Source organism: Macaca thibetana, chromosome 14, assembly GCF_024542745.1.
Source record: "Macaca thibetana thibetana isolate TM-01 chromosome 14, ASM2454274v1, whole genome shotgun sequence".
NCBI lineage: Eukaryota > Metazoa > Chordata > Mammalia > Primates > Cercopithecidae > Macaca > Macaca thibetana.
The window spans coordinates 92729624-92754285 of NC_065591.1; the positions used below are offsets into that span (position 1 = coordinate 92729624).

At 39.6% G+C, this 24662-nt stretch overlaps 1 protein-coding gene across 1 annotated transcript in view; it reads left to right on the forward strand.

Moving 5' to 3' along the window:
* ARHGAP42 (Rho GTPase activating protein 42) overlaps nucleotides 1–24662 on the forward strand; it is a 309626-nt gene that overhangs the window by 74040 nt on the left and 210924 nt on the right. Inside the window, exon 2 of the mRNA XM_050758883.1 lies at nucleotides 10278–10373. Coding sequence (XP_050614840.1) covers nucleotides 10278–10373 — 96 coding nt within the window. The remainder of the gene's footprint in view (nucleotides 1–10277; nucleotides 10374–24662) is intronic.

Below are 24662 nucleotides of genomic sequence, written 5' to 3' on the forward strand. Positions count from 1 at the left end.
GGTACTTTAATAGGACTGAAATTAACCACATGCACCATCCTTAAGTATAGCCAGGAGGCTCTTGCAGACCAGATCTTGGTATCTTAATGTTATTGTAGCCCCTGGATGGTATGATGCAGATTTGCAGTCCTGCAGCTGTGCATACCTCTCTATTTGAAGGTCACAGCGGAGACAAAGGGCTGTTTCTGATGTGGAGAATGACTTTGTGGATCTTGAGAGAGTTAAGTTTAGATTGGTTTGTTTGGCTGGGATTTTGAGTTTGCAAAGAATAGTTTGAGAGAAACGATGAGTCAAAAAACATAAAGATGACATCCTTCACTAGCCTAGTATGTCCTTTAAAATGAAATTAAAGGCTAGGTGCAGTGGCTTACCCCTATAATCCCAGGACTTTGGGAGGCCAAGGTGGGAGGATCACTTGAGGTCAGGAGTTCGAGACTAGCGTAGCCAACATGGTGAAACCCCATCTCTACTAAAAATACAAAAAGATTAGCCAGGTGTGGTGGCAGGCACCTGTAATCCCAGGTACTCACAAGAGAATCGTGTGAACCCAGGAGGCAGAGGTTGCAGTGAGCCGAGATTGCACCACTGCACTCCAGCCCAGGTGACAGAGCAAGACTCTGTCTCCAAAAAAAAAAAAAAAAAAAAAAAAAAAAAAAGAAATTAAACTACTCACAAATGTACATGACACCAAGAAGGGCAGGGTGGAGAAAGGAAGTTGAAAGACCTGGCAATAGGGTGACATATGACATGAAAGGTAAGGTAACACCAAATGTCCTTCCAAAGTCATTATCTTGGGTGGATGGATATGTTAGGTAATAAAAAGAAAAATGGGCTGCAACTGAGGCTAACATACTGAGGCTTTCCCTTACTGAATCTGTTGATAAGAGAGTAAGTTGTAAATGCTCAGCCAACAGTGGGAAGTGAGTGCTTGTACTGGGGCAGTAGTCGGGGGTGGGTAGGCAGACCAGGAAGTCCAGGCAAAGCAGGCCAGGCCACCCCTGAGTTACAGGGAAGCTTAGGAAAACAAAACTCCTCTATATTGGGTAACTTAGTATTTGTAGTTAAAGGAAAAAAAAAAAAAGGATAAGGGAGATATTTCAGAAAATGTTGCTTGGGGTGCCAGCATCTAAACTTAAATGACCACTTAGGAGTGGTTTGCAAAGAGATAACATAGATAGTACTTTACAAAGATACACAGTATTGAGGTAAAACACGGTGGCTAAAGACAAAGTTGTCTGAAGTCAAGAGTCTGAGGAAGAGAAATCTCAAGAGAGGGGGCAGAGGAACTGTTATTGAGGCAGAAAGAGACTCTGGAGAATGACATTGTGCCACTGTTCTTTACCCACCCATTTCAAGTTTTTTCCCCAGGGTAGGAAGATGAGTGGTTCATTTTATCCTTTGAACTTTCTATTTTTAACTTGGGTTGTAGCAAAGTGAAGTCTTTGTGGTTTCTCATTTTTAATTTTTATGGAATTTGTAGGTTTATAGAACCTGTATAAAATCTGGCCAAGTGTTGGTTCCTATTTGTTATTTTTAGGCTGAAATCTTCTGGAACTGCTTGCCAGACACATATCATTTATGGGATTACAAACTGTTTGGTCTTCATTAGAGGCCAGCGCCACTATTTATTTTCACTGAAGCTCTCTTGAAGATAGTAATTTAATACCCAGATTAAATATGTTATGCTTACAATGAAAATATTTCATATTCTGTATTTGCCATCATAATAAATAATGGTTTAATAGTTAACATTTGTTGAGAATCAGTATTTCAAGTTTCTGTTCTATACCAGACACTGTGCTGAGCCAGTTTTATGTAATATTCATGACAGTCTTGCAAAGGATTAACATCTTCCTTTTGCACTTGAGGAGCCTACGATTCAGAGGGGCTAAGTACTTGCTCTGAAACACATTGCAGTAAGTGGTGATCCCTGGATTGGCATCCATGTCTCTTTGACCCTTGTGCACGCGTAGTCTGTGACATAAAAGAATGATTGTTTCTAATCAAAGGACTTCTTTCCAGATCTGAGCACCTTCATCACATAAGACATCGAAAACAGATGCTTAACTTAATATGCCTGCCAGGAGAGTGGATGTATCCACTGCAAAACGGTATGCAGACTCTGAATATACTTCTGCTGTAAAAATGAATGAGACTGCCTAAAACTAGGCTAATTTGATTTACCAACTTGAAGGTGCCCAAACAACCATGTTGTTTTAGCCTGGAATACAGCACATTAATGTAGTGACCTAGGGCGTAGCCTGTGCTTTTTCTGCATTTTCAGGGGAATGAAGAACAGCATCAGGGCTCCATGGTTCTCTGGTAATTCTGTCTCCAGTGACCTCCTGTAGACGTGCCCCTTGCTTCATGGCAGTGTTTCTCAAGGCCTTCAAGGAAAGAGAATTCCTTGATTTCCATTTCTGTTCGTTACTCAAATTTCCTTCAGCTCAACTCTCGTTTATTGAGTGACTGCTACATACCAAACTTTGTTCTGGGCCCTCTTACTGAAGACTGATTTTTAACATCAGATAACCACTATTTTCTAGGCATGTATATAAGACAGAAAATAGCAAAGATTGTGTTTTAAAACTTTGTTCAAGTAAGTGATAGGAATGTTTTTTACTGGCAAATTTCCATTGTGTTTTTCTTATACTTTGCCACACCCAGTATTCTTCTCTTCCGACTTTTCTCAATTTAACAATCTGACCCTTATAGTTCCTGAGAGCACACTAAAAACATAACTGCAGTTATTAAAAAAGCAAGGCTTACTTGGTGTTTCCTTGACATATTCTGTTATGTACTTTACTCAGTACATTACTCTGCTGTGTAATGTACTGTGCTTTTTATTAAGGCTTTCTGTTATATTCGTGTGTATTTTTAGTACCACAGGCTTTTCAGTAGTTTATAGTGATTTTTTTTTTTTTTTTAAGACAGAGTTTTGCTCTTGTTGCCCAGACGAGAGTGCAATGGCACCATCTCGGCTCACTGCAACCTCCGCCTCCCAGGTTCAAGCAATTCTCATGCTTCAGCCTCACGAGTAGCTGGGATTACAGGCATGCGCTACTGCGCCCAGCTAATTTTTTTGTATTTTTAGTAGAGATGGAGTTTCACCATGTTGGTCAGGCTGGTCTGGAACTCCGAACTCAGGTGATCCACACACCTCGGCCTCCCAAAGTGCTGGGATTACAGCGTGAGCCACTGTGCCCGGCTGTTTATAGTGAATTCTTAATGTTAAGAATGTTTTGCCAGTTAGTTTACATTTCTTTCACTCTTTTTCAGGTAGCTGCTTTCTATTAGGCACTAAGGGCAGAAAGAGATGAAGAATATATACCTACCTTCAAGAAGCCTAAAACCTAAGATGTTATTCAGTGTGGCATTAGAAAATAGAGGAATGAGCATACATTTCCTTTGTTTTTTTAAAATTTTATTTATTTATTTATTTGAGACAGAGTCTTGCTTTGTCACCCAGGGTGGAGTGCAATGGCATGATCTTGACTCGCTGCAACCTCCGCCCCCCGGGTTCAAGTTAATTCTCCTGCCTCAACCTCCCAAGTAGCTGGGATTACAGGTGTGTGTACTACTGTGCCCAGCTAATTTTTGTGTTTTTTAGTAGAGATGGGGTTTCCCCATGTTTGCCAGGCTGGTCTCGAACTTCTGATTTCAAGTGATCCACCTGCCTCAGCCTCCCAAAGTGCTGGGATTACAGGCGTGAGCCACCGTGCCCAGCTCCTTTGTCTTTTAATATGGTGTTTTATAATGACCATTTTATGTACATTTGCTGCTGGATTATTCCATGCTCAGCATAGCTAGCTGTCTCTCATAGAGTCCAACACATGAGTCTTGCTGTTTTAAAATTTATATAGCAGGTAAAAGATTCATTAAATATTATAAGGCTCATAGCCTTCCCAGTTCCTCTTCCTCTTCCTCCTCCTCCTCTTCTTCTTATTCTTCTTTTTTTTTTTGTTTTCTTTTTTTTTTTTTTTTTTGAGACAAGTCTCACTGTGTTACCCAGGCTGCAGTATAATGGTATTATCACAGCTCACTGCAACCTTGAACTCCTTTACTCAGTGATCCTCCCACCTTAGCCTCCTAAGTAGCTAAGACCACTGGCACAAGCCACTGCACCCAGCTGATTTTTAATCATTTTTAGTAGAGTTAAGGTTTTGCTACGTTGCACAGGTTCAATTTCAACTCCTGGCCTACAGTGGTCCTCCTGTCTCAGCCTCCCAAAGCATGGAGATTACAGGCATGAGCCACGGTGCCTAGCCCCTCCCAGTTTTAATGCCCATCATTCTTTGGCGATTAACTATGATATGCCATGAAAGAGCATTCAGTTTGGGAAGCAGAAAAGCTATTCAGGTTGGAGTCCAGCTCTTAGACTCCAGGCAAGTTATTACTTAACTTTTCAGAGCACTGGCCCTCATAGCTTTGTGTAAGATTTAAGTATGTAAGAACTTTGAAAAAGTAAGACATCTTGCCAACACTATTGCTGTTGTTATTGAAAGCATACATTAAAGCTGCTTGTAAGTACTAAAACATTGTGGTCATCATCATTATTTCTGAAAGTGAATAACTCATGTTTTACAAGTGACTGTAAAAGCCACATTAGGGGCTTGTAAGAGTGTGAAAGGAAAGAAGGGAGGGTAAAAGACATCCAGGGGCTTGGAGTATTTATCCAATTTGCAGAAATTGATGGTTTCAACAAAAGAGCTGTTGTTTACAAGGTAGGGTCTTGGATGCTTGGGTAGTATTCATAGATGGTAAAGTTTCCTACCATTAATATACTACTTAAAATAAGGTGGGTAGGTTAGGTTTACAAATCACTGAGATAAAGGTGAAAGCATCACCAGAGAGTCCCAACATAATGGAGAGTTAAAGGCAGAGATAGTGTCACATTGAAAGGGGTCAGAAAGAGCTTTTTGGAAAAAATGAGGACTTGAGGAGGACTTGAGAGAAATCTTGAAAAAAGGCCTTTTTTTGACAATGAAGAATGGGAGAAAAGTATGTTCTAAGTAGGTGAAGTGACAATAAAAACATACATACAAAAGAATAGCAGGCTTGTTTCAGACAATAACCAGTACCTTAGCTTGGTGTGAGTCTTTAGAGATATGGTTGAGTATGTACGTGGAAGCTACCCTTTGGAAGATTCTAGACATATTGTTTTAGTCTTCCTGGTACATTGTTGCATCTTTCAAGTCCCTGTTCTTAGTGAGTCTTCTAACAACTCTACCCCTGCACACTCAATCCAAACTGATTGTGCCTTTTTATTTGCCACCTTTATTTAAGGTCTATGTGCAAAACTGTGTGGCAATGTGGTGAAGTGGGTATTCTGGAGCTGGCACCCTGGGTTGAAATTTTGGTTCTGCTGTTTCCTAGCTTGTGTGACCTTGGGGAAGTCACTTATCTGTGCCTCAGTTTCTTAATCTGTAAAATGGGAGTGATGGCATCTAGTTCTTGTGGCTATTGTGAGGACTAATGGGTTAATTTATATTAAATGCTTACAAAAGTATCAGGTACTAGGTACTGTTGTTATTAATCTCTGTCAAACAATTTATCGATCACCCTCTATTATGATTAATTACATGCCTCACCCCGCTATGGGACTGCGCCTGTTAGGAGGGAAGGATACATTCTATTTTAACCTTTGTATTCTCATTGCTTTATAATATCTGCCTTCTGCATGGTTGTCAAAAGTCGAGAATTCTACAACACATATATCTAGACAAATTGCTCCTGTGAGTCTTCCTTAAATCCAATCCCAGAGAAGCTGGATTTTAGGAAGAACTACCTTATACCACTGGTTGTACTTGTTCTGACATAAATATATATAGCCCACTTCCGTAACTAACACTGTAAAAGCAATTCCATTAACACCTCCAAAATAACAAGGAGACCTCGGTTCTTAAGTCTGTGTGCAAGAAAAGTTGTAACTAAATATTTATTTAATCATAGGTGTTTTGTATTCCTCTAATGAAATGAAGTTTTAATGTTTCATTAACATCATCTAATCATGGAAGCTGGTGGTTAACTCTTTGATATGAAAACATTGTTGACTAATTAAAGCCCAGTATAACTTCTTTCAGGTGATAACGTGAATGCATGTGCAGACGCTTGATGCTTAACTTTCAGTCAGGCAAATGGGAAGGATGTGGTGTGTGTGTGGAGGGGTGGGGGTGGGGGCATGTGAAGCATCTTTACTGTACACGGCTTGCTTACCAATAAATGAATGTTGGGTAATAATAGGGAGAGACACCCCTGTCTAAACTAGATTCTTTGATGGCATGGGATCTTTTGTCTTATACTTAAGAGGAAAATTTGACTCTTTAATATGATACTTTAAAATTCAACAACAAATTAAAAAAATTATTAGGTTTTAAAATAGAGGTCTTTCTATTATGATGTGGATGAACTTTATTTAAAAGGTTTTAGAAACAGCTCTTCTGTTTTTTGTGCCTGGTCATGGTTTAGAAACTTTAGTTAGACAATTAGGAAAATATTGTGTCTCGTGTGATTTTAAATTAATGGGAAGATGTTGGGCTTTCTAATTCAGAATTGCACAGTCAGTAGGAGATGGAGCCAAGATTAAAAGCATGAGCTGGATTCCTCATTTTAGAGATTGATCATTATTACTGCCAGAACATATCATAAGTTCTTTACCTTGATGGTTTTTTTGACCTCATCATTACTTCGGCATTAGGAAAATGAGAATAAATAGGAAGAAGATCAAGAACCCGAACACATTTGAAGTTGAAAATGTGTCATATTTGAGACTTCCCCTTTATTCTTAGAATTATCATTTGAACTAGTTAATAGCCATATTTTCTTGTATAATCCTGTCTCTCATTATGCTTCGGGAAGGGCTGTGAAAGGATCGTTCATGCATTCTTGATTCCATCAGGAGTTGAAATAGACGCCCATCTCTTACACAGAAATGCTGAACAATAATAACTGTCATGGCTTGATGGCTTTGCAGTGTAGCGAGAAAATCTGAAACTGCTATCAACAGATTGTCTTGAGCACTTTCCAAGGTTATCTAAGGTCCAAGAGTTGCCATCTTCATAACTGAAATTTTTATTTTTCCTTTCTTAGATATTGAACATGGACATAGTCAACATGTTCTGAGTGCTTTCTCTGTGTTTGATGCTGTTCTAAGTTCTTTATCTATATTAACTCATTTTCTCCTCACCATAACCCTGAGGAGTGGTTCTACTTAACAGATGGGATACTGAGGTACAGAGAGGCTATGAAACTTACCCACAGTCATGACACTTAATTATTGGTAGAAGCAGGATTCTAACCCAGTTAATCTGCCTTCAGTGCTCATACTCAGTAACTTGGCAGAGTAGCCTATGAGTGGGCCACTGTATTCTTGTTTGGAGATGGGAGTTACTGTCGTGCATTCACAGTGATCTCTGTGAAGGGACAAAACAGATTGCCTTTTTCGGTCAAGGTGCAAGGCCATGGGAAGTCAAGAACAGTCTGGGAAGAAATGGAGATTGTGTCATGAGTTTCCTAGGACAGAGCTTCCAAATAGGCTCATCTGCGTTTGAGGGAAGTTCAGAGGAACTCTTGGTGGTGGCGAGGGGAGAGAAAGAAGCATATCCATTGCAGGGTTCCCAAGCATCTTGATCTGCTCATGTATCCCCAGTCTCAACTCTGCTGTAGGAATTACATTTGGGGCTTCAAATCCAGCAGAACATAAGGCCTTTATTTGTATACTACATATTTATTTGTATATTTGTGTACTTTTATATTTGTATACTACACATAAAAATAAAGGGTTGTTAAATGGAATGGTTTTCCTAAGTCTCAGGGAGAGTACCCAGAATTAAAAATGAAACTGTCTAATGTGTGTTTAAAAAGAAAAGCCTGTCTGAAATTTGAAGTCGGTGGTCTACGGAATTGTCCTTGGTGAGTGTGTTGGTAGCTCCTTGGCTGACAATGGTACAAAATGTGACCTTCGTGTTTGGAGACCTTTTCACTTTTGAGTGCCCACATTGATAGGTACTTGGACTTGGGGTTTCATGACTGTAGGGGCTGCCACAGTAAGTTCTGTGGTTATGTCTAGGCATAGGACCGCAATTATTCTGTTAAATAAAAATTATTTTGACATTTGTAAAAATGATAAGGAAGACTTTATTCAGGACTATCACAACAGGTGTAAGACTATGTCAGTAGACGAGAGAGATCTGGGTCAACTCTAAATACAACAAGAACAAGTGGGAATTTATGGCCAAGGAGCAGGATGTGGGGCATTGGGTGGATGGAAAATGACTAAGAAGAGACATTGATGGGAGTAGGATTCTTGCTGAAGAAAGGTGGGGGATGAGGAATTTGAACAAATATTGAGGGTAGGGGATTCTTTCTAGACTGACTTAGTAGAATCCTTGCTAAAACTAGACTCTGCAGGCCCAGCAAGGGTCAGGGACAAGGTGGACGCCTAGTCAAGAAGAGGGCTTGAAGGAGCCTGACTCAAATTTGGCCAAGGAGGGAGAATTTATCAGTTCCTATTGCTTGATTAAATGTAAGGACTCAAGTATTAGACTTGATCTCACGCAAGAGACACTGTTAAGTGAAGTATAGGGTGAATTCCAGGAAAGTCTATTTTCTTATTGGTGTAGACATCTGTGACTGGGTTGACATAAATGATCAGAGTAGCTCTGAGAGATGGGATCTTTAAGATTTTCCTGATGCTGCACTGTGAAGTGGATTTATTTTTATTCATTAGACTTAAGTAGGGTTTATTAAGTGCCAGGCATGGTTCTAAACGCTTTGCAAATATTAACTCATATAATCCTCAAAACAATTCTATAAGATGGTTATGCCGTCTTCCCGTTTTATGTATAATTATGTATTGCTTAACAACAAGAGCACATTTTGAGAAAAACATCCTTAGGCTGTTTTGTCATTGTACAAACATCATAGAGTATACTTACACAAGCCCAGATGGTATAGTCTACTACTTACCTTTCCATACGGTGAAGTAGGCTATCCCACCTAGGCTACAAACCTTTACAGCATGTTACTGTACTGAATACTGTAGGCAGTTGTAACATAATGGTAAGTATGTATATCTAAACATATCCACACATAGAAGAGGTACAGTAAAAATATGGTATAAAAGATTTAAAAAGAGATGCACCCATGTAGGGCAGCTACAGTATAGTCTAGTGGAACTACTGTGGTGTATGTTGTTATGCAGTGCTTGACTGTGTGAGGAAACAGAGGCCCAGAGGAGTTAAATAATTTGTCCAAGGTCACATAGCAAGTAAGTGGTGGGGCTTGGATTTCCACCCAGGCAGCCTGGCTCCAGAGTCTGCATTCTTAATCACTTGGTTAGGTTGCATCCTGGGCTGTTGACTCCCGGGGATTTACTTCTTATTATTCTGGGCTTTTCTTTTTCTGCCCATAAATAAAGAATTCTTTTTCTAGGTTTAGTCAGACTCTGGGCCTTGTTCAGACTGAAGTCAGGATTGGAAGGTGTGTTTAACTTGAGTCTCGAAGTTATTTGTAAACAGCCTTTCAGGTCATCTTTTACCTTCTTGACCAAAATCGTTAGTTTATTGATAGAAACATATTTTCTACTTTTCCACAGTTTGTGCAGAATATTATTGGTGACTCTTTCTAATCAACCGTTGGCTTTTTGCCCTTCACCAGCAAGCTCAGAAGCATTCCTTTTTTTTTTTTCTTTCTTTCTTTCTTTTTTTTTTTTTTTAACGAAAAAATGCTCCATTAGCTGAACAATGAGAACACATGGCCACAGCGGGGGAACAACATACACTGGGGCCTGTTTGGCCAGGGGGGAGGCGTAGGGGGATGGAGACATCAGGATAAATAGCTAATGCATGCTGGGCTTAATACCTAGGTGATGGGTGATAGGTGCAGCAAACCACTATAACACACGTTTACCTATGTAACAAACCTGCACATCCTGGCCATGTATCTAGAACTTGAAATAAAATAAAATAAAAATGCTCCATTTATGGTCAGCAAGTGGTAGTTCCTTGATAAAGGCTTTGGTAAACTGGCTTTCAGATAATACACATCTGCCACCAAAACTCTCTTAAAGCAGTAAATCTCTACTGTATAGAACTGACCAGATTCATTTTCAGTATTTATAGTGTCTTTAAATTTTGGTTAAATTAGTCAAACTGGTATTTCAAAGGATTCTGGTTAATATAATACAAAATCAAAGTTATATAATGTTATATTTGGAAACTCATCAGGGTTCAATGGAACCTCACCTTATGGATTTTTTGCTTAACTTTTAATTGCAGATCTGTCTATGGCAGTGCAGAAATTTTCCCAGTCATTACAAGATTTCCAGTTTGAATGTATTGGTGATGCTGAAACAGATGATGAAATTAGTATTGGTAAGTACTACTGTTTTAGAAAGTTCTACTTCTAATATTTATTTTACTGAAATCAAATAGACACACACCTAAATAATAAACATCTAAAATATTTTCTGACTTTGACGATACTATAAGGGTGATTTTGGGTTTCTATGGAAGAATTTTTTTTTTTTTTTTGGGAGACAGTCTTGCTCTGTCACCCAGGCTGGAGGGCAGTGGTACGATCTCAGCTCACTGCAACCTCTGCCTCCCACATTCAAGCAATTTTCCTGCCTCAGCCTCCCAAGTAGCTGGGATTACAGGTGACCACCACCACGCCCAGCTAATTTTGTTTTTGTATTTTTAGTAGAGACGGGGTTTCACTACGTTGGTCAGGGTGGTCTTGAACTCCTGACCTCGTGATCCACCCACCTCAGCCTCCCGAAGTGCTGGGATTACAGGTGTGAGCCACCGTGCCCAGCTGGAAATCTTATTAATTGCAGGTCTTGGCTTGCATGTAAGATTCTCATTTCTAATAGATTTGAAGGTGATGTCCATGCTCCTAGTCCATGGACCACGCTCTGAGAAGCTGGGATTTATAATCCCCTTCATACCTCTCCACAATCACATACCTCTTCTTCCTCTGCCCTTTCTTTTTCTTCTGTAGTTCTACCAGTTATGTCTGTATTTCTAGACAGTATATTTCATTAGCTTTGACTATCTGAGTAGCAAATCCTAGCACAGACTTCGCTGTGAAACAAAAGGGCAATGTTACCCCCACAAAAAAAGGCTCTCAGGAGAAGTTAAGCTGAATGAGTTTCGGCTTCAATGTGTGGCTTTAGCTTGCCTGTATTCACAAGAGCTCCTTTTGGAGAAATCGCTGGGCAGGGTACAGAGTCCTTAGACAAGCTCTCTGCGTATGAAATTTACACGATACATACATCATTGTGATCATATTGGCAGTCTTTCTGAGCAGATACATGCCAAGTGGTCACTCTCTTTGCTTGTTTTTTTAGGAGTGTTAGTTAATTTGAGGGGAGGGTGGAGGGGCTGGTCTCCTTCAGCCCTCAGTTTTGTGATGAAAGATGGTCCCAGCCATGCCTGTCACTTGCCTGAGGTATAGTTAAAGTGCCTCCAGGAATAAGGGAGAGCCCTCCCACATGCATGACATCTTCCTCCTCACAGGAGAGCTGGGGAAGGGCAGCATTAGGGATCATGCACTGCCAACATTTGGAACAATAGTGGTCATTTTGCTTGTCATTTCTTGACATTTGTGTTATAAATGTCTGGTCCTCAACATAGGCTTTGTAGTATACACTTAGCCAGGTAAAAGCCTAGATTATATCACTAAAATACAAATATATTAGCATTATTATTTAGAAAAGCTACACCCACATATAGATTATATCACTAAAATACAAATATATTAGCATTATTATTTAGAAAAGCTACACCCACATATTTACATAACAGTTATTTTCACTTAGTTGTTTATTTATTTTGAGACAGAGTCTTGCTCTGTCACCTAGGCTGGAGTGCAGTGGCATGATCTCGGCTCACCGCAACCTCCACCTCCTGTGTTCGAGTGATTCTCGTGCCTCAGCCTCCTGAGTAACTGGGATTATAGGCGTATGCCACCAGGCCTAGCTAATTTTTGTATTTTTATTAGAGATGAGGTTTCCCCATGTTGGCCAGGCTGGTCTCGATCTCCTGACCTCAGGTGATCCACCTGCCTTGGCCTCCCAAAGTGCTGGGATTACAGGTGTGAACCACTGTGCCCAGCCTTCACTTAGTTATATTAAGCTATAAATTCCATGGAGGCAGAAGCCAGATTTTTTTCTTTTTTAACCCTTTTGGCCTTAGCACTTGACCCAGATCCTCACAGTAGACCTTCAGATAAATTGTTGAATAAATGACATAATTTTCCTTATAAACTTTAATTTTTTTCACTTATATACATATTTTTCTAATACAATGATATATATAATTTGGTATTTTTTTCTTTGGAAAGAGGATTATAGCAAATACTCCTGGGTTTCCACAGATGATATAATTTTAATGACTTCATGAATTTATTTCATCAGGTTCATATACATGAATTTATGAAATAATCCCTATAGTATGTTCAGGTTACTTCTGGTTGACCCTTTACCTGTTATTGTTAAGAGTACAGTAAACATCTTTCTGTATGTTTCCGTTTCCATTAAGCTTCTTACTTAAAAGTCATCTTGAAGTCACACATGCGTGTAGTAACTGCAGATGTAGGGTTTTTAATCACTGTGCTATGCAACCTTCTAGGCAGATGTTAGATAATTTCCCCAAGTTGTAGTGAACTTGATAGCTCAACAGTGGCTTGTTTGACTCTTTCCACTTTGGCTAATTGAACATTGTTGTGCAGCTGTTGCAGATTAGATTCGAGAGGTGTGAACTGATCAGCAGGTGAAGGCTTACAAGCAATGAATATTACATTACATTCTAATGCTATATGGGCTTTGAGAAGTTAAATCTCAGGTTGGAGATCAGGAGATGAAGGATCTACACAAGTAGATATAATGTTGCTTGCTAATTTTAAATCAGGAGATTTATTTAACACCTTTGCACTGGGAATCTGATTTAAATAGCAATGCTATTAGGAAAACTTAGAGCAAAATGACTTATAAGTATAAAATATTTCTGGAACATATATTAAACATATAAAAATATAAATATGTTTCAATATCCTATTCAACACTTTTTACCCTTTACCTGATCTCCTATATACACTCTAAATGGTTAAAAATAAATTGTGTAGATAATAAAGAAGTAGTAGTAAGAGGCTCTGAAGAATCATTGCTGACATGGAAGATTATGAGATTATCCCAAGCTGTTCTACCAAGGACAAGGAACTGGAAAATGTATCCCTGGGACTAACGTGTGTTTCTGGAGTGGGTGGAGAACAAGGATGACGCTTATCCTCCTTCACTGGCTTCAGTTCTATGTGGGAAGGTACAGCGTTTCCGCTGTCTTTGCCTTGTTGAAGCCTGAGTTCCAACGACTTCGTTGTTGCTCTGATTTAATGAAAGGGGAATGAGGCAGGGACAGCTGTGACTCTGAGCAGCGAGCAATAGCCCCACCACACTCTCAGCTGGAGTAGGCTTGAGACCTACCGATGACATAGCCACAAAATCCTGTGACTTACAAAGAAGCTCATCTTCTGTATGTGGGTCATGTCAGCGCAAAACGACTTGAAAAGTAAGACATTGGCAGGCTTTCTGTGTGTAAGGTGTGGTGGGAATGGGTAGGAAGGCAATAGGAAGATGAATAAAGGTGTCTGCTTTCCTTGTGCTCACAGTGGAAGAGGATAAAAAAAAGGTTTGGGGCAAAGTAAGGAAGAGAAGGTGGTGTTACTATATCAGTGTAATTGCCTAATTATGAAAGTTGTTCTGGGAGTGTGTTTGATGTGTAGGCCCATGTCTGGCCTGTACATCTGCCCCAGCCCTTTACCAGTTCCCTCTGCCCCTACCCTTTTGGCCTGTGCTTGCTGGGTTTTTTGTTTTGTTTTGTTTTGTGCCAGTGACACACTGCTGGCTTGGAAGGAGGCAAAATGGAATTTGTTGTTCAAGACCCAGTGGGGAATTCCTGTGGCTCAGAGAGTAGGTCAGGACTGAAGTCCCAAGCAGGGTAGTGTCCTGTACTTTTTTTTTTTTTTTAGCACCTCCCTTTTCATTGAAGAGCATCAAGAGGCCATTGCCCTCCCTTCTCTAAGGATAAATGAGCTGCAGGTGAGCTTTGGCCTTTTCCCTTTCATCTGCTCACTGCAGTGCTCGGTGAGTGGGAAGTGGCCTATTGAGCCCATCCGCTTAACTTCCCACAGCTGCACTAACTGCCCACTTTGTATTTGGCTTTGGTTTTTTGAACTAAGGAAGACATTGAGTTAGGAGTACAGTGCTAGACACGTGGGGCTCAGAAATCGGTGATGGAGGGGAGGAAAGTGACTATAAACTGGTATAAGATAGATTCAAGCCACCTCTCATATCATACATTTATAGGGGTAGATCAAATACAAAAAGGTACCATTATGTAACTATAATTACACAAAGTAATATGTGTGTAAATACAAAAACAATACTCATTGCATCAGTCTTGGAGCACACTCTTGCATGGGAACTGATAATGTTCCAATATGAGTTATTTGTCCAGCCTTAAAACTTTACTGATAGGAAATAAAAGGTTATTTGTGCAGAAACTAAAATCATATTCTTTTGAAAACACTGTTTATGGTGGGTTAAACGGCTGGATGTGCAAAGATACTACTATGAACCTGTCTATGAGATGGGTTGTTTAGCTACATTGATTTAGCACATTAGTATATAGGATAATAAAAGACTGTAAGTCTTAGCACATCACTTGAGAATTTTTATCCACACCAAAGCTGGAGTATGCAAGTTACTCTATTTGGTTTTTGTATTTAGTACTTATAATTTGAAATCATTTTAAATCAAAGATTAAAAATGAGAAGACCTCTAGGTTTTTTAAAAATTTAGATATTGTGGCCGGGTTCGATGGCTCACTCTTGTAATCCCAGCACTTTGGGAGGCCGAGGCAGGTGGATCACCTGAGGTTGGGAGTTCGAGACCAGCCTGACCAATATGGTGAAACCCCATCTCTACGAAAAATACAAAATTAGCTGGGCGTGGTGGCAAATGCCTGTAATCACCCAGCTACTTGGGAGGCTGAAGCGGGAGAATAGCTTGAATCCGGGAGGGGGTGGTTGCGGTGAGCTGAGATCGCGCCATTGCACTCCAGCCTGGGCAACAAGAGCAAAACTCCGTTTAAAAAAAAAAAAAAGTTAGATATTGTTAGTCAAACTGAACTAGTGCCAATAAAAATGTTAGTCATTAATATGAGGCAAAGTTTATTCATTCTATGTAATCTTGGAAACCATTGAAAAGTCCAGTTGCAATTGTGCATAAACAGCTTGGTTAGTGATGTTGTATGATGACCTAGACTCTGAGGAAAGTCTTGAACAGTATGAGCTTTGGACTCAAGAGATTAAACATTTACCAAGAAGGAGAGTCACTTTGCTAGTAAATATTTTTGGTGGAGACTTCATTCCTGTAGACACACCTAAACAGAAAATTCCTGTGGTAGTGACAGGCAATACACTACCATTTGTCAACTAAGGTAATAGCTCCAAATTCTGAGGGGAGAAATGAGTCAGTAAATTAAGTAGTTTGAATCAAACTGTATTTTTTAACAGTCCCCCAGCTATTTCTGACATAACTAGTATATTGCTGGTTCCTTGTTTACTCCGTTTTGAATGTAGATATGCAGACATAGCAACAAGGATAGTGCTTAATAGTTAGCATCAGCCAGGCATGGTGGCTCACACCTGTAATCCCAGTGCTAGCACTTTCGGAGGCCTAGACAGGCGATCACCTGAGGTCAGGAGTTCAAGACCAGCCTGGTCAACATGGCGAAAACCCATCTCTTCTAAAAATACAAAGATGAGCTGGGCATGATGGCAATGCCTGTAATCCCAGCTACTCGGGAAGCTGAGGCAGGAGAACCGCTTGAACCCGGGAGGTGGAAGTTGCAGTGAGCTAAGAATTCACCACTGCACTCCAACGTGGTCAACAAAGCGAAACTCTGTCTCAAAAAAAAAAAAAAAAAAAAAAAAAAGCACGAAGAGCATGTTGCATTTTTAAAAAGAAACTTTTGTATGAAAATATTTGTACAAATTGTATGTGTACTGATTGATGGATGAGAGCTCAAACCCGAACCAAGTTTTGTGTACAGCATTGGCTGAGGTGCACCTGACATTTTCTTGTTCTGTCTTTAGGAGAATGTGTTGAAAGGTGAAGGTATAGAAGGTTAAAACAGTGACAATTCAAGTCACAGGAGCTTTACTATGTCTTCCTGTGCTGGCAGTGCTTTGCCGAGGTGCAGATATTTATTGTTTGTTACCTCTCTGAGGCTGGGTGTGCATCAGTGGGTTACTGTGGTGAGGTGACTCACCTTGATTTGTAGATAGAAACCTGAGAGTGATCTCGGATACCTGATTTGAGGGTGTCAAGAAGAATTTTTTCAAGGGAGTGGCTGGAAAATCTCCTTCAGTTTCTTTGTCAGAAGAGTGACTGTGTAGAAAAGGCATAAAACTTTCACTTACTTTGAAGATGCATCTGTTAGGTCAAATGGAAAGGTAATATTTGATTCTGTTTCCCAAATGAGAAATAAGAATATAGTCTAGGGTGGGAAGTATGGGAAACAATTTATGTATTTTGAAAGAATTCCTCTATAGTGTAGAAACCCTTTGAGAGATAATAGCCTTTGTTTCAGGTTAAAAATCATAACTGCCATAATAAATGCAGAAAATACATTCAAAAGATCATTAAAAATTTTTGTTACAAAAGGGCCTGTTTTCTTTTTTGACTTAAGCTAATTCAATGATTAAATTATTGAAAATGCCTCAGTGAAAATTTTCTTCAGAATTTGATCGTGAGCTACAAATATGCATTTTTACAGTTTACTCTTAATATTTGTCTAGTGATATTGTGATACAAAAGGTAGAACTGGGCGGGTGTGATAGCTCATACCTGAAATCCTTTGTCTAGTGATACTGTGATACAAAAGGTAGAACTGGGCAGGTGTGATAGCTCACACCTATAATCCTAGTGCTTGCAGAGGTCATGGTGGGAGGAATGCTTGAGACCAGGAGTTCCAGACCAGCCTGGATGAGGTCCCAGTTCTATAAAAAGTAAAAATTTAGCCAGGCATGGTGGCATGCACCTAAAGACCTAGCTACTCAGGAGGCTGAGGCTGGAGGATCCCTTGAGCCCAGAAGTTGAGGTTACATGAAGCTATGATCACACCACTGTACTGCAGCCCGGGTAACATGTTGAGACCCTGTCTCTTAAGGGAAAAAAAAAAAAAAAAGAAAAGATGAAGTTGTTTGTAGCCAAGAGATTCTTCTTGGGCGTTTTTACGAAAAATTTCTAAACCAAAGGCAATGCCATTATCAACCACAACTGAACTCTTCTAAAAGAGACCTGTGATACTTTCTTAAATTCAAGGAAGTAAACTACCTTCTCATTTCCTGAATCAAAAACAATATCCATCAGTTTTTACAGATCCTCATTACAACCACTTAAATGTGGTTATATAAATCAGGAAGTTGTGTATTAAAATGGAACATTTCTAAATGCCTAAATTGTTTACACAAATAACATTTTCTTTTTAACTCTGCAGAGGAAGCATATTTTACTTTTTAATAGCTCTCAGTTGGACAATTGTATTATTGTTTTCCTTTTTTTTTTTAAACCACCCTTATTTTTGTACCCACACAGAAACCACCCACAATTAATGATTGAAGCAGCTGGGAAAGTTGCACATTTCAGGTGGTGTTCCTCTCTTAAAGAAAACATGCTTACTCAAGAGAGATACTTTTATCATATTAGGTGTGTATTTTGAAGCACTTTATTTGACTTAATTTGAAATTCGAAAGCTTAGGTGTTTCATGTTTTAGGCTTTGAGTAAAAAATAACCTGAAATCTTGTCATGTCACAAGCCTGGAAAGACATTTAACTTTTAACTTATTGATAGATATTAATCCCCTAAAACCTCATTTCTTTTTTTGTGACTTTGTTCTGCCCAACAAAAAACAGCCCAGTCTTTTGTACAGAAGGCTCACTTGCTTATCACCTGTAGCAAATTATATGCTCTTTGAGGTCTGACAGTTTTACTCGTATTCCTATTCCTTCCTAGTACTTTAGGGCTTTATTTGTAGCAAAGATTTAATAAATATTTGTTGAGTGAATAATGCCCCCTGCAAAACCTATTAAACTTTTACAGAAATGAATCACTTTAGGGTAAATAGAATTTTAGAGCCTTACATGAAAAATAATATATGCATTGGCTGGGTGTGGTGGCTCACGCCTGTGATCCCAGCACTTTGGGAAGCAGAGGTGGGTGGATCACCTGAGGTCAGGAGTTCGAGAGCAGCCTGACCAACATGGAGAAACTAAAAATACAAAGCTGTCTCTACTAAAAATACAAAATTAGCTGGGCTTGTGGCACATGCCTGTAATCCCAGCTACTCGGGAGGCTGAGGCAGGAGAATTGCTTGAACCTGGGAGGCAGAGGTTGCTGTGAGCCGAGATTGCACCGTCGCGCCGTAGCCTGGGCAACAAGAGTGAAACTGCATCTCAAACAAACAAACAAACAAAAAACCCCATATATATATATATAACTATATATATGTACTTACTTGAATATATCTACTATGGTCTTTTCAGTATGCTAATCTAAATTTTCAGAGGGTAATAGGTCATATATTTACACACATGCACATACATATGTAATTTTTACATGTACTTTAGAATCATTTAGAACAAGTTTTTGGCTGGGCGTGATGGCTCACACCTGTAATCCCAGCACTTTGGGAGGCCGAGGCAGGTGTATTACCTGAAGTCAGGAGTTTGAGACCTGCCTGGCCAACATGGTAAAACCCTGTCTCTACTAAAAATAGAAAATTTAGCCAGGCATGGTGGTGTGTGCCTGTAGTCTCAGCTACTTGGGAGTTTGAGGCAGGAAAATTACTTGAACTTGGGAGTCAGAGGTTGCAGTGAGTCGAGATTGCACCACTGCACTCTAGCCTGGGGGACAGAGTGAGACTCCATCTCAAAAATTAAAAAAAAAAAAAGTTTAAAAAATATTTATAAATATTAAAATAAATTTTAAACCAGAGCTAAAAATTTATTTTCTTTTTATATTTGTTCAATATTTATTGACTATGTGTTATGTGACAAGAACTGTGCTTGTGAAAAAGGTGGTCCAAATTTTGCCCTCATGGAGTATACAAACTAAAGGATAAGGTGGTAACAATACCCCTCGTTTAAAATAACATGACTTTAAAAAAGTCTTATTTCAGGGAGGTGGATAGAGAGTCAAGGAGGACTTTTATCTATGGTTAGTAAAAAATAATCTCAACAAAATAATTAGTGGAATAAATGCTATGACGCATGCTAATTTGGGATGCAGAAATGTATATTTGATCCTAATTATTTGCAAGTTTTATAGTTTTGAATTAACATATTCTAAAACGTATTGGTAACCCCAAAAGCAATATTGCTGGTGCATTTGTGGATATGGGCAGAACAGTGATGAAGCTGGTCCACCTGACCCACCCAGGATCCACTCTATGAAGCATGGTGGAGTGTTATTGAAGACGAATAATACGATAGGTTTTTTGCTTTTCTGTAAGAGTGACATTGTTAAAGCCAAAGGCCGATGGGGATTAGAGTCAGAAACCGGCTTTGTAGCTTTCTCTTGCCTCCCTGTTAAACTTGTCTGTGCCTGCATTTCCTGGTTGTACAACTCATTTATTCAGTAAATACTCAAGTATCAACCAGATCTAAGCCACAATGAGTGGCACAGGTAGTTTAAATTTTTTTTGGAGGACACCAACATTAAACAACCAATGACAGTGAAGTCACAATTGTTTTGAATGGTGTAAAAACAAAGCTTATTATGCTAAGAGAATATAGTCAAGATAGACTAGGCATTGTTGGGTGCCTATTGGTTAACATCAGACTCTAGAAAAATAAGTGATGGCCCTTGTGGGTGTTATGTGCACAGCTTCCACTTTCATTAATTGGAAAGAGGTCACTAGTAATAGATCATTTCTCAAAGTTCAGCCCACTGGCCCTGTTTTTTTGGTATTTTCCTAGTTTTCTTTGTGGAGTTTCTCTACCTTATGTTGAATATACTGTAATATAAATTCTTCATCAGCTTTAAAATAGCCTTTGAGGATGGTATTGTACCATAGGTGTTTTCTTGGTGTGGAGTAGTTTACTTCTTTCTCTCTGGGAGTTGCATTTCTATAGTTCTAGGATCTTTCTCTTACTTTCTTTATGTACATGTGAGGGTGGGGAGGAACAACATGAGCTGTTTTTTTTTTTTTTCTGAATGATCAGAAAATGCTACTTCTGACTTAGAAATGTTGGCTTGGTTTCGCAAATCACAAATTTAGTATACTGGAGTAGAAAGAGACTTTGGTGAGCATGGGAGATAATGCTGATGTTTTCCTTTAGACCCAGGGGTGAAATGATTTTCTGAAGTCACATGGGTACCAGAACCTTGATAACTGGCTCTTAGGTTGTCAACTTTGACTTTGAGGTTACTTGTTCATTCACTCAGTAAGTATTTACCAAGCACCGAGAATTTGTCAGGTGCCATATTGGGTGCTGAAGATACATCATTGTGCAAAACAGAAATAAATCCTCACCCCAAGGGGGTTTGTATTCTTTTTTTTGAGACAGAGTCTCGCTCTGTCGCCCAGGCTGGAGTGCAGGAGCTGGATCTCAGCTCACTGCAAGCTCCGCCTCCCAGGTTTACGCCATTCTTCTGCCTCAGCTTCCCGAGTAGCTGGGACTACAGGCGCCCGCCACCTCGCCCGGCTAGTTTTTTTTTTCTTTTTTGTACTTTTTAGTAGAGATGAGGTTTCACCATGTTAGCCAGGATGGTCTCGATCTCCTGACCTCGTGATCCGCCCGTCTCGGCCTTCCAAAGTGCTGGGATTATAGGCTTGAGCCACCGCGCCCGGCCAGGGTTTTGTATTCTTGTCGGAGAAGTTAGATGATAAAATACGTAAGTTCACTATATACTAAACTACAGCAAGTGCTACGGAGATACAAGGAGTCACGATTATTCAGATATTTTTCTGTAATATTTTTAATATACAGATATCTGTAATTTAAAGATGTTGGTGTTACAACAAACTGCATGTGAAGTGAAGCTTGGTTTATTCTCCATTAATCAAATTTATATGATCCCACAGATACTGACCTAATTCTGGATTTGAAACCATTTGGTGCAAAAGGAGTAAGTGATCTCTGATGCACACTGGCTGCACCAGCACTAGTTTTTTGTTTGTTTTTTGTTTTTTGTTTTTAAATGCATTTAGAGCATTGGAGAATTTTCCAGATTCTCTATTTGTCCTCCTGCTCTGGATCATTAGACTTCTTTTCCTGCTTGGGCATACTTAGTCTGATTGTACACTTGAGTTTTCATTACCTTGACATATGTGATATTGAAGAAAACCAGGATGTGATATCCTCTTAGCTGGAGTGTAAGGATTGAGAACCAGAGAATATTATTGAACACTTTGCTATGTAGTCTAGAGTTTAATTTGCAGGTTCTCAAAAAACACTCAAGGCTTTTGATTGCAGTTGTGCTTTAGGAGGTTTCTCCTAGCATCCATATATGTGATGAATTGTAACATGGAAGTCTTTGCTAGTTCACAGTGAGTCAGAGATTACGTGCATCACAAAATCCTTATGCATCAAGAGAACACTTTTTAAAATGTGAATGAAATAATAAAAATATAGTTTCAATTTTGACATAAAATGTTTGGACCAGAAAGGCAATAGCCCTGGAGATTTTATCTGTTAGAAGTGAGTTAGGAGGCAGGATATAGACACTCAGAAATTAATGGAACTCATTGACAAAAAAGTAAGGACAAACATATGAGCAAGGAGGAAGACATTTGGGGATGAAAAGGAAGCAGAGTAGAGAGGGAGAAATTTGAAAACAAGAATAGAGTTGAATCACAGGCCTAAGAAGTAAAAGAAACGTTTGCCTTGGATAGTTATCTAGGAATAGGAGGCTTAAAAAAAGGGGGTGAATTTGGAGTAATTTCTTTGTCAAGGATAGAATTCAGGATAGTTGGTGAGTTGTGATTCAGGTGGCAGTGGAGAGAAGAGCTTTGGGGTCATGCTTGATTTTTGGGACTCAGAGATAACATCTCAGTGCTGAGAGTACTATTTCTGCCATTGAAATACACATAAACTTCAAGTAAGGAAGGAAAGATGATACTTACAAATCTTATTGAAATATACACCTTCCTACTTAAATATAGTTTAAATCTTTAATTCCTCACACAAAGCATGCATTTTATTTCCCAAAGTCAGGAGTTGCCAGACTGCCTAGCATCAGAATCAGCTGTGGGGAGCCTTAGAAATTTGATTTCTGGGCTCCACCCCAGGCCTGAACTAAGGCAAACTCCCCTGGGTGGTGGTCCTAGGATCCTTTAATTTTATGGAGATCCTTGGTGTCTCATGCAGCCTGTGGAAAATCACTGCTTTAAACACTAGTCTTGGCTGGTCGTGGTGGCTCACGCCTGTAATCCCAGCCCTTTGGGAGGCCGAGGCAGGTGTATTTCTTGAGCCCAGGAGTTCGAGACCAGCCTGGGGAATATGGAGAAACCCTATCTCTACTAAAAATACAAAAATTATTCTGGCATGTTGATGTGCACCTGTAGTCCCAGCTACTTGAGAGGCTGAGGTGGGAGGATCACCTTAGCCCAGGAGGTGGAGGCTGCAGTGACCTGAGATCATGCCACTGCACTCCAGCCTGGTCAACAGAGTGAGACTCTGTCTCAAAACAAAACAAAACAAAAAATCAACAGTAGACTTGTGATCTGTGCAGAAGAAGGCACAGTTGGAGGGTTGTACCGTTTTAGTCTATTCCTGCAGTGTGCCTTTTGAATGCCCAGATCCCTGATTCCCAGTGTTATGCCAGCGCAGCCACCAAAGCTGTAAGTGCCACTTGTTTGTAGGGAAACCTAGTCATTTCTTGCCACCTTGTCCTTCACAGGCTGAGAATAGGTTTTGTTTTAAGGGTACATCTTTAGAATAAGAGATGATTTTCATGAGCCAGTGCTGATGCTGTGCAAATTTCCCAGGGATGAAAAAGAAAACAGCTTTTCAAATTATAATGATATACAAGATATGACTTACTTAGTTCATACTGATGTGGACTTTGGATTCCCTAAACTTCTCTACCAATCATGAGTGTCTTCTGAGTGCAAAGAACCTCCTGGTTCATGCAAACATGAATCAAATCATCTTGTATTCTTCTCACACTTACAAAATAGAAGAGGGGTCAAAAAAATAACTTATGATCTAATCAGTATAATGCTAAGGAGAAGGTGCCCAGTGCTTTAGGTACAGTAAGGACAAAATGCTGTGACAGTATCAGAGCCAGAGAAGAGACTTCCAACTGGGGACATCAGAAGATGCCTAAATAGAGGAGGTTATTTGAACTGAGTCCTAATGGTTAGGTATGATGCAGACAGAAAATATAGGTAAAAGAAATACATGGAAATGGGAAAATTACAGGAATGTGCAGTAGTTTCGAGGTGCAAAGCTTGAGATTAGAAATAGTAGCATCTTGGGCTAAGTTACTTAGGCACGTACCTTCTGACCACATCATGGAGGCCTCAAATTATTTGCAGTATGGAGTTTGGACCCTTTTAAAAAATCCATTTAAGGATTTTGAGCTGGATAATGACATGATCAGAGGTGCCCTCTAGGAATTTTATTCTGGCGTCCCTACATACAATGAGTTAGAGCCACATAAGCTGGGCAACTAATGTAATATGACAGCAGAGATGAAGTCAGATCCTTATATGGGTATGTAAGAAGTGTAGAGGAGAGAAATCAGCAGCATTTGGTGATTGGGTATATGGAAGGGAGGACTGAAGATTATTCTTCGCTCATGTTACTAGGAGAGTGGTGTTACCAGCACATTTATGTATTCTTATGTGCCAGGGCATCTAGGGGTGGAACAGAATTGTGAATTTAGTTTTGACATGTGTTAAATTTGAGATTCAAAAAAAAAAAAAAAAAACAAATCCTTAGTATTAAATATCCTGGAGGTAATTTAATGTGTTAAATTTAGGATGAGGGGATGGTGCTGTGGGGCTATACCTACAGTAGTGGAAAAGTGTATAAATTTCCGATAAGCTAATTTGGATTCAAAATTTAGTGCTGCAAGTCATTAGTTCTATGACCATGCATGCTATTTAATCTGTATACTTCAGTTTTCCTATCTGGAAAATGCGGCGAATGGCAATAGATTTGAGGATTTTACATGTGACTTTCCCATGGGATGTTGTGAGCATTAAAGAGCTTTGCATAGTGCTAGCAGCGGATCAGGCAAATCTCCTCCTCCTTTCCATAGCCCCATGTTTTTCTCTTCCTTGAACCTCATTAGGATTGTAGGGCCCTTGCTTGGAGCTAGTTTGCAGACCAAAAGGAAGGAGAAACAGCATTGTGAGGAGGGAGGAGTGATGATAAAAATAACAGAGAGGGCAAGAGAGAGAGGGAGAAGAGAGAAATGAGATTAGAGGCTTACTGTGGAGTTGTCAGCTTTTGAGAGGACGAGGGCCCCTTTTCTGAGACAGGAGACAAGTTGAAGAGAATGAATAAAGACAGTACTGATCAGAGAGTCTTGAATTTCTCTCACAGAGTCAGGAGGCCAGGCCATCTGGTAAGAGTGAGGGGAAAC